The sequence below is a fragment of the Myotis brandtii genome, unplaced genomic scaffold, assembly GCF_000412655.1.
Source record: "Myotis brandtii unplaced genomic scaffold, ASM41265v1 scaffold4, whole genome shotgun sequence".
NCBI classification, from domain to species: Eukaryota; Metazoa; Chordata; class Mammalia; order Chiroptera; family Vespertilionidae; genus Myotis; species Myotis brandtii.
The window spans coordinates 5,291,205-5,302,157 of NW_005365371.1; the positions used below are offsets into that span (position 1 = coordinate 5,291,205).

Below are 10,953 nucleotides of genomic sequence, written 5' to 3' on the forward strand. Positions count from 1 at the left end.
GAACTTTCCTCTATGGCTGCATTTGAGGTGCTTTTTTCAGGTATAGTTTTCTTTCTTCTTTCACTATATACTTTTCCAGCATTTATATTTAGTTCATCTTTTTTCTTTTAAAAATGCTCAGCTAAACAAAATTTTAATAGAATGAATTATAAAGTAGTTACTAAATATAAGAATGAATATTGTTTATTAATATTTTTACTGTATGCATTTTAAAAGTGTCCTTATTTTACTTTCATGCAGGTGATGAAACTTATCAGGACATTTTTCGTGATTTTTCTCAGATGGCATCCAATAATCCAGAAAAACTAAATCGTTTCCAGCAAGATTCACAGAAATTCTGATTATTTTTTTTTTTTAAGAAGGGGAGAATACTAAATCTGGTGACTTCCTAATGTATAGATTTGAAAACTCACACATTTTTACTACTTTAATTCTACTTAATTTTAGTAGATATTGAGTAGTTTGGAAAAAAGGTACCCATTCATTGGTAAAACATAGGGCTTTAGTAGTTGGAAGAGGAGCCTATTTTAGGACCCACAAAAAGGAAGAGAGGCTGTTTAAAGGGCTATTTTTATAGGTAAAAATTGAATCTAGGCTTAGGCCATCTTTAGGTTACTATGTCCTAAGAGTTTAGACAAAAATCTCTTTTTTTGCTAGTGGATGGTAGCGTTGATTTTTCTTCTGTGCGCCGTACCCAGTGTCACATATTTGCATCAAGTGGGAGCCGACTGGTCCTGCCTGCCTCAAGAATATGTCTTTTCTTTAGTTTCCCAGATAACATTAGTGGTTCAGAAGTGGTTTTATTTTGCTTTGATAGCCTAGCTGTTATACACACATATGTAATTTAATTATTAGCTGGAGAGTATGTTTTCCCCATTGGCTCATAAATGCAGTTATACTCCTTAGATATCTGGTTATTATCCAGTACTTTAACAAACATACAGTGTTTGTACAGGTAGATATAACTCAGTCTTTCAGTTTTATTCCATTTTATGCAGCAAAATGAAGCCCTTAACAAGTTTTTTTAATCACCAAAAGATTCTCAGTTATAGAAATGGTAGTTCTTCATTGTTGGGTTGATTTCCTAAAACCTGGACAACTTATTGATGTAATAAAACTGTTTCAAAGGTTACTTGAATGTTGCAAAATTATGCTTTCATCATATTGTAACTTTCAAAGGAAAAGCTGATTTATAGAGTAATGTAGAGCATTTTTATATTTGAAATTTGTCCTTTTCAAGATACATTTTTGCTATTGGTCCTTGTGAAAGAAAAATCTCTTTGTAAAAGGAGAAAAAAACTTAATGTTTTTCTTAGCTTTAATTAAAATATAGCATTAAATTGCTTTTTAATTTTTCAACATCTATTCTGTGTACTTGTTGTATACAGTGTATGTTCTTTTAAATTATAACATCTATATAGCTTTAGTATTTGGTTTTATGAATCATAGGCCCTTGAATTCCAAAATATGGATATACTAATTTATCATTATATGCTACAAATTAGGCTAATTCCATCTTTGGTTGACATATCTTGTCAGGAGTATAAATAATTTAGTAATTTGCTTTATGGTTTCTTTCTTTTTAAAAAAATGTTTTTATTGATTTTTTTTTTTTTGAGAGAGAGAGAGAGAAAGAGAGGAAGGGAGAGAGAGAAACATTGATTGGCTGCCTCCTGAGCCCAAAACCTGGGCATGTGCCCCAACTGGGAATCAAACTGGCGACCTTCTGGTGCACAGGACAATGCTCAACCAACTGAGCCATACTAGCCAGAGCATGGTTTCTTTCTAATATTGTCAACAATTAAATTTAATCTTATTTTACAAGTTACATGTGTTATCATTGATACTCAGTTTCTAAATAAGAGAGTTTTTAAAATTTGGGTTATCAAATAAGTAGGTAAATACTATTTAATAGGGTAGAGATACATTTTCTAACGTGCCTTCCTCCCAATAACTAGAGTTTTATAAATTAATTGACTCTCAAAACGGAATCTGTCTAAACAGGAATTATACTGAAATAAATTCACATCACAGGAAAGGTTCCATGTTTGGTCAAATTGCATGCATATAATGCTTATTTAGTAATAATCACTGCATATCAGATAAGAATAAAAACTGTATTTATGAGTTATTTCTAAGGAAATCCTAACTTCCAAAAGCCTTGTATTGTAATTAAACCAATAACAGTCATAGTGTGGCTCAGTTGGTTGAGCATTGTCCTGTGTACCGGAAGGTTGCCAGTTTGATTCCCAGTTGGGGCACGTGCCCAGGTTTTGGGCTCAGGAGGCAGCCAATCAATGTTTCTCTCTCTCCCTTCCTTCCTGTTTTAAATCTCTCCTGTTTTACCTCAGAGTCACAGATCATCTGGCTTGGCAAAAGTTTGATATATATCACTTTTATTTTTTTTTTTTTTGATATATATCACTTTTATTAGAGTGTACCTTGAGATTGATTTTTCGAAAAACTCAAGCATAAGGAAATATGTTGAAAACAACAAAAAGAAAGAAAGAGGAAAGAGAGCTTTACTTTTCCTTTGCAGTGCCCATTCCTGCTAAAGCTCCTACCCTTTATCTGAGGAAGCCTAGGCAGATTTCCTTTTGGATTCAGCCATTGGTGCTTCAGAAAACCTGTGGAATCTCTAGTTGTGAAGGCAATTCTTCATGACGCTCTTACCTCCTGTGGCTTGAGTCATGAGTTGTTAATGTGGCAGTAATTAGTGCCCACTTACATTTACTGGTTAGAGATGTATTTACAGTACACTAAAGATGATCATGGTTCTGAATATCTTCAGAGAAGGCAACATCTTTAACAGTACAGGGAATCTGGTACTACAGAAATACATTCCTGTGGCTTGCTTTCTTAAATATGCTGAGACATAATTTGGATTAAATTTGGCAGAAATGATACAGTAAACAGCAAGGCTCTAAAGTATAATAGTTACAAGTAGTTACAAAGGGTGGCTCTTACCAGGGTAAATTTAGCTGTCAAGTAACATCTTTTCTATAGTATGTAACAAATTTGAGTTTTATTGCGCTGTGAATTATTCAATGCATTATGAGAAACTATAGTGGGAACAATGTTAATCATACCCTTGGGCTTCATAGGTCAGTGTGACTGCCCTTCGTTTTCTTTCCTTAACTGATCTGCTGATACTAGTTTTTGATTCTTTCTCATTATTCTGTTAGTGCATTTCATTAGCTCATTAACTTAGAAGTTAGATTAATATTAAAATAAAAATATTATTTGCACTATGAGAAGTTCATCAGGTGCAGTTTCATGTTAGAACTCGACTAAAGGTAATTGAGTAGTTATTTGCAATTATATAAGGTTTTAAAAATTACCTTTGGTACAGTCCTTAGAAATCCAGGAATTTCCAGGGATTCACTACATTACAGTGTTTGCCTAATTTATATTGGTCTTGACTATAGACTTTAATGAACCTTGGTGTTTGTTTCTCAAAATGTATAGATTTAATTTGGAATATGTACTTGGTTCTTCATGAGTGCATTTTGAAAAAGAAAAATCCCACAAAAACATATACCTTTACACTCTGGACATCTCAAGTTTGTGATGTGTTAAGCAGTATTTTAGAAATATAATTTTATAAATGTAAAGTATGGTCACACTCAACCAAATTGTATTTAAGACTAAATTTACTACCCATTTTGAATAATGAGACATTTCCATATCATTCTTAGATTGTCAAATTAACTTTTCTGTTTGTTAGCACCTTTGACCATGGACATGAGCTGGAAAAATGATGTTTTTATAGAATTGTTTGTCCAGAATGACTTCAGACCAGCATAGTGGAAAGACCACTGACTAGTAATTACTATTGTTTTTGGATTCAGAGCTCCTCACAAATAAACCAGTGTGATGAAGCAAAATGAAACTATAACAGTATCCCTTTGTATACTGTTCTGCTGTTCACGATGTACTTGGACATTACTTTATCTCACCTTATTTCACAGTAGGACTTCTCTGCGCAAGCCAACACTGTCTCTTCTTTGATCTGGTTCACTCCTCTTGTTTTACAGAGGGGGTCACTGGTGTGCTGGTTGGTGGCATAGATGACACCAGAGCCCCCTTGTCTGTCGTTAATAGTCAGAGGCACTTTATTTGTATCATGAATTTATTTGAAATCATTGTAAAGCAGCAACATCTGATAATGACTGCTAGCTTTCCTTGTGTTTTGATAAAAACTCCAAATATTCTGGAGAACCTGGCTATATAATTACCTTGAAGGAATAGATTAGGATTTGACAACATTAAATTATAGGAAAGTTTACATTTTTGCAATAACAAACATTAATGAAAAGCAAAACATTGCAAAGGTAATTTTAATTTACTATTTACAGGCATACCTCATTTTAATGTGCTTTGCTTTATTGCACTTCACAGATATTGTGTCTTTACAAATTGAAGGCAAGACCCTCCATCAGCAAAAAGATTATGACTTACTTTATGGCAATACTTGCTTTATTGTGGTGGTCTGGAAATGAACCCACAGTATCTCTGAGGTATGCCTGTACTTAAAAATTTCTTGATGAAAGATAACTAAAAGGGGCTTGGATTCAATTAGGTTGAATCCTGACATCTGCAAATATAATTTTGTGGACACCCTTTTCTGTTTACATACATTTATTTACTTAAAATGAGATAATGGGGGAGAGAAGCAAGGTTTGATTAAATAAGCTTTTCTCTATATTGGTCTTTTCACTATTTTATGTTCTAGATTTTTTTTCTTTTTCATCAACACCGCTCCCCACCTTTTTGGTGTTAATTTTAAACAGGGAAAGCTCGCTACATTATAAAGAGTGCTGACATCATTTATCTTACACAAAGGCTTAAGGTTAACTTTTGGAAATGATGAGCTACTTTTCTGCATATGTTTACTTGTGCTTTGTGGTATTTTGGATCATTCCAGGCATAAAGACTTGTTACATGTAATATTTCTTGCTATCTGTGAAAGGGTATATTTTAAAGAATGTATAACCAACACATTTACTTTTTATTGGTATGTAGAGGATTTGTATCTAATTCATGAATGTAGTTTTAGTGTAGTTTGTCATTGTAAATGAAACAAAGTACATTATCTTTATAGTTATTCTAAAATGTACATTATGTAAGAATTGTAAATATTACACTTGATTAAATACTTTGTATGCTGAAAAAATTATAAGTCAATAAAAATTTCACATCTGGCATAGTTCTTTCATGCTCACATTTTCACTTTATTATAAACTACAACTTCAGACTTATCTGTTAACAACTGTCGTGTTTAAGGTCCTATATTCCTTCCAACCCTGTCAGATCCATCAGATTGCTCCCATTTCCTAATTGCTTCAATAAAGAAATGCATTTTGATCTTTTAAACATTCTCTTCTGCCTGTATGTCTCCCAATTCATTAGATAAAAATCACAAAGGCTTTTTTGGGGCCCTAGCTTTTTTTTTTCCTTTCCATTGTGATTGACATATATGTTGAAGTTTCTAATCTACACAACACATTCACACTCAGTCCTTTTAGTAAACAAAAACGTGTTTTTATATGGATTGAGACAGAAGGGATGGAGGGATTGAAAGAACAGATCTGGAGGTGAATTGCCTGCTTTTGCCTTTAAAAGCGAATTGAAAGCATAGTTCTATGAAGAAGAGAATCCACACCACTAGTCAGTAAAGATTTTAAATGAAAACAAAGCCTGCTTTTTTCATTATTGCAAAACAATGCTTTTTCATTGTAGAAAAATGTTTAAATTACAATAAGTGAAAAAGAAGATAATCATCCATAATTCCATCATCTGCCCATGCTGTCCAGTGTGGCATCCAACTAGCTCCATGTGGCTATTGAAATTTAAATTAATTAAAATTACACAAAGTTAATTGCACTGCCAAGTTTTAAGGGCTTACTAATGTGACTTGTGGCTACTATTTGTTGTTTTTTATTTCAGAAAGAGGAAGGGAAATGGAGAGAGAGAGAGAGAAGCATCAATGATGAGAGAGAATCATTGATCAGCTGCCTCCTGCATGCCCTCTACTGGGGATCTAGCCTGAGACTCAGGCTTGTGCCCTGACAGTGACCTCCTGGTTCATGGGTTGATGCTCAACCACTGACCCACACCGGCCGGGCTTGTGGCTACTGTTTTGAATGTGGCAGGTAATATACCCAGCATCATAGGAAGTTCTATTGGAGAGCACTGAGGGGAAAACTTACTTCCTTGGCATATGTCCTTATAGACCTTTGGGTATGTGCATTTATATACAGTGGGATCATACTGTTTTTTACCTTCTTTCGGTTAATAAACGGGAAATTTTTAAGTCCTTAAGTATTCTGTATCACTTTGGGGAGGATTTAAAAAAAATTTTATTATGAAAAAATTCAAGTATATAAAAAGTAGAATAACTTCAATAGCTATTACCTCATGGCTGACATTGTTTTATTTGTACTCCCACCCATTTTTTTTCTCTTACCCAGATTTTCAAAAACCAAACCCCAGACATTGAACCAGCAAATTATTCAGTATGTATCTCTAAAAGAAGAACTCTAAAAAAAAAAGCCCAAGCATAATACCACATTTATGTTTTTAGAGAGAAAGTGGAAGGGAGGGAGCAGGGAGAGAGAGATGTGAGAGAGGTACATCAATTGGTTGCCTCCTGCACTTGACCAGGTGGGATGGAACCTGCAGCCCTTCTGTTTGTGGGCTGGTGCTCTAACCATTGAGGAACACCAGCCAGGGCAATACCACATGTCTTTAAATTAGAAAGCTGTAGTCGGTATTCAAATTTTCACGATTGTCCCAAATGTGTGCGTGTTTTTTAAAAATAGGTTCTTCAAATCAGAATTCGTGTTTTATTCATTGCAGTTTGCTAATAATGTCTCGAGTCTATAGGTTCTATTATTTTTTAAAAGTTTCTACTTGCATTTGTTGAATACACCATTTTTATTGAAAGCATCATTTTAGTTTAGCCCCTTTATTATGAACATTGGATTCCAATTTCTTGGCATCATAAACCTAGCTCTGCTTTATCCTTTTGGCTAGATATTTGAGTACATTCTTAACTATTTCCTTAGAATGATTTCCTAGACCGCTGGTTCACAATGGGTGGGTATATTTTTGTGGCTCATTCAGTGAGTCAGACAGTGTTAGGTACTAGGGATATTATGGTAAAAGGGTAGACACTTCCTGTTCTCTTGGAGTCTGCCTTCTTGCAACAGAGAAAGATGGGACTGGCTAATGTATAGATGGCCCTCAGGGGATTGTGGAGGATGGTGCCTCAGCCAGACATGGGTTGGTTAATGTTTAGAGACCACTTGTTGAGGCAGTGACATCTAAGCCAAGGTCTGAAGCTGGAAGAGGTTGGCTGGGTGAAGGTCTAGGGCAGTGGTCGGCAAACCGCGGCTCGCGAGCCACATGCGGTTCTTTGGCCCCTTCAGTGTGGCTCTTCCACAAAATACCACGTGCGGGCGAGCACATACAGTGCGAAGTTGACTTAAAACTTTAAATAAAGTTTATTAAGTTAATTTTAGGGAACGTTGTGGAGTGAAAAGATGTAGTGTCAAGGATTGAGAAAGGTATGTTGAGATGGTTTGGACATATAGAGAGGATGAACAAAAGGAGATAGACGAAACAAGTATACAAGACGAGTGTGGATGGGAGAGTTGGAAGGGGTCGACCTCAGCGAACGTACCTCAATCAGATTGAGGACGTTTTTAGCAAAGGCCAGCTTAGGAGTACCCTAATTAAGTTAATAACAATGTACCTACCTATATAGTTTAAGTTTAAAAAATTCGGCTCTCAAAAGAAATTTCAATTGTTGTACTGTTGATATTTGGCTCTGTTGACTAATGAGTTTGCCGACCACTGGTCTAGGGTAGTGCTTTTCAAACTTTAGTCTGTGAAACAATCACCATTGAGGCTCAGACTCACTGAAGGTAAGTAGGGCCTGAGCCTTTATGTTTTCACTAAGCCCTCCAGGTACTTCTAATGCCAACCAAAATCTGAGAACCAGTGTCAGGGAGAAACATTCATTTGGATAGAAAAGAGAACTGGAAGTTCTTTTGGAGGCCATAAAGATTTTAGGATTGCCCATGGGTCCTCCAGAAAAGTTGTACCAATGAACACACCCTCATCTGCTGAGAAGGAATGTGCCTGGTTGACAATATTGGGTAGTAGTCCATACAACAGCAAAATCTGATTACCTAACATTTCAGATGTGGAAATTATACAACAGGAAAAACCAATCACCTCTAATCTATGGTCAGAAGTCAGAGAACTTGGCCAAAGTTAAAAGTAAGAACAGAAGGGTAATTGTGCCTACCAAAATTCTTTGTCTACGTTTAGCCATATTACACACCCAGATGTATTAATTTTAAGCTGAGGAAATAGAACAAATCACCATCTGACATCCTACATTCTTTTTCATACTTGTCTGTTTCCCCCGCTAGAATGTAAACTCTATGAGGGCAGGGATTCTTGTTTTGTTTGTTTTCTTTTTAATTGCTGTATCCTCTGATGCTATGCTGCTTGGCATGTAGTGCAGTAGTCACTTGGTAACTACTGAACAAATGACTGGATACTACTTTCAACTTACTGTTTTAGATTCCAGGCAATGGCATTCTTCAGGAAGCTGCAAAATTAGTTTTCACTAAGAATTGGGAATAAGGGAATCTTGAGATAAGACCAGTTCCTTCCTGTGTCGACTGATTTTCTCTGTAAAATTTAAATTATCTTGTTATTCATTTCTTATTCATTAATCCTAGGAGTACTGAGGTCTTATAAAGGTCTGAAGAAGAAAATATTAGCTGAATAAATTCTAGAGTAAGTGACAGAGGAAAGAGCTACCTTATTGATGGTGTAGGTTGGAGGCTTAAAAGGCACAATTTGAGAATTATTTCTCCCTTATAAACAATCATTGGGATAATAATATAGCTGTAGCACACTGCTGTGGGGATTCTGTGGAACATGTAGTGAAGTCTTAATGGAGATGTGGGGTTTAGTCTTTGTAAATACCCACAAAAAGCTATGATTGCTAAATTGTATTTTGGTATTTATTGGCTATTTAGACTTTTTTAAAAGAGCTTGGCATTTCTAGCATATTTTGTATTTGTTTACTACAGTTAGTAGTAACTATTTGTTAGGTACAGTTCTGCTTTTTAATCTATTTTCTCTCATAACCCCATGAGGCATAGGTACCAGTATTAACCCCATTTTGTATATGGGTGTAATTGCAGCTCAGAGAAATTTAGTAACTTGCTTGATGTCTATCAGCTTGTAGAAGCACAGTGGTCTTCCAGTGTGGAAGTCCAGCTTCTTAACTTACTTTTAACAGGCTCTTAAGAGAGCTTGCTCTCTTAGCTACAGTCATCTGCTGAAGATTGTGGTACAATACACACAATACTGAGCTCAAATTACTGCTTTCTGTGCTAATTTTGGCTAAAAGCTTGAGCTTTGGAAGCAGTGAGACTCAGGTTAGGGTCCTGGTTCCATTACTCATTAGCCAACTAGATTTGGGTAATTTATTTGTCTAAATCTCAGTTTCCTATATTGTAAAGTGCAAATATTACCTCTCAGAGTTGTGAAGAGTACACGAATCAAAGAACCTATTACTCAACTGAGCTAATTCTGACATTGGGGGTTTTTTGTTTTGTTTTGTTTTGGTCTTTTAAAAAAAGATGAGTAGAATGCATTGAATTTGCCGACAAGCCTGTTTCAGGGGTCCAATGTTTTTCAGAAAAGTGTTGCTCTGGTTGAAAAGAACAAGGGTTAAAAATGAGATGAATTGTGGTCTGGGAACCACACTTTGAGGAATAATGGCATGGCACAATAGACTGGTGAGAGAGTTTTTCCATGTATTTTCACCTCCACCTCTTCAAGCACACAGGCCATTTGTACATGTTTACCAGGTACTTACACACTAGGGTGTATCATCAGTCCTTAAGAGACTGAAGTTAATGAGTTTTTATATAGTTGACAGTTTCCAACTGTAGGGGCAAAGCTGGCAGTGGGTCCTAGGTTCAAAAGGACCTTCGTGTGTGTGCCCTTGGAGAATTTACCACAATGTGCCTTCGTTTAGAATTTGCAAAACTACCCGGTACATATTAAGGCTTTTTAAGTGTTGAAGTAAAAACCTTGTATGCATATATGCATAACCCATGGACACAGACAATAGGGTGGTGAAGGCTTGGGGCGAGGGGCAGGGGAGAGCTGGAGGGGGTCAATGGGCGGGAAAAGGGGACACATGTAATACTTTCAACAATAAAGATTAAAAAAAATTGGTATTACAATCTCTGGTATTACTCCTTTGGGGCTCTCTGATCTATTCCGAAGTTTTGGGCAGCGGGGTCGCCCTGCTGGCCACATTCTTTAGATGCCTCTGGTCGCCTCAGAGATGACAAGTCGGGTGAAAGGCTTTTTCTATCCACAAGTGTCAGCCCTACTTCACCGTGAATGGGGGAAGGAAATGGGTAGTTTAAATTCCCCAGCTCCAGTTAGTCTCCAAGATGTGAGCGAAGTCGGGAGAGAACTTAAGGCCTCAAAGAAATTAGGGAGGAACCAGTGGTTCTCAACCTTCTGGCCCTTTAAATACAGTTCCTCATGTTGTGACCCAACCATAAAATTATTTTCGTTGCTACTTCATAACTGTAATGTTGTTACTGTTATGAATCGTAATGTAAATATCTGATATGCAGGATGGTCTTAGGCGACCCCTGTGAAAGGGTCGTTCGACCGCCAAAGGGGTCGCGACCCACAGGTTGAGAACCGCTGACTGGAGGTCAAGATTTCACAGCTCGTGCAGGCCTTTGGCTTTCTCCACCCCGGAGTCGCTGCTCAGATCACACTGCCCTGGTTCATCCCGGCTTCAATCCTTTTGAACCTAGGACCCAGCGGCTGCCGGGCAGCTCTGGCCACGCCTCTCCGCGCATCAGCGCCCTCGGATTGGCTCAGTGCAGCGTA

The 10,953-nt window shown here is 36.7% G+C and overlaps 1 protein-coding gene across 3 annotated transcripts in view; it reads left to right on the forward strand.

Annotated features, from left to right (window-relative positions):
* The window catches only part of ACAP2 (ArfGAP with coiled-coil, ankyrin repeat and PH domains 2), a 147,018-nt gene extending 146,602 nt beyond the window's left edge, over positions 1–416 (forward strand). For all 3 annotated transcript variants that reach the window (XM_014545310.1, XM_014545311.1, XM_014545312.1), the window contains one exon: positions 241–416. In XM_014545310.1, coding sequence (XP_014400796.1) covers positions 241–341 — 101 coding nt within the window. In that variant the 3' untranslated portion in view covers positions 342–416. The remainder of the gene's footprint in view (positions 1–240) is intronic.
* Positions 417–10,953: the final 10,537 nt, after the last annotated feature.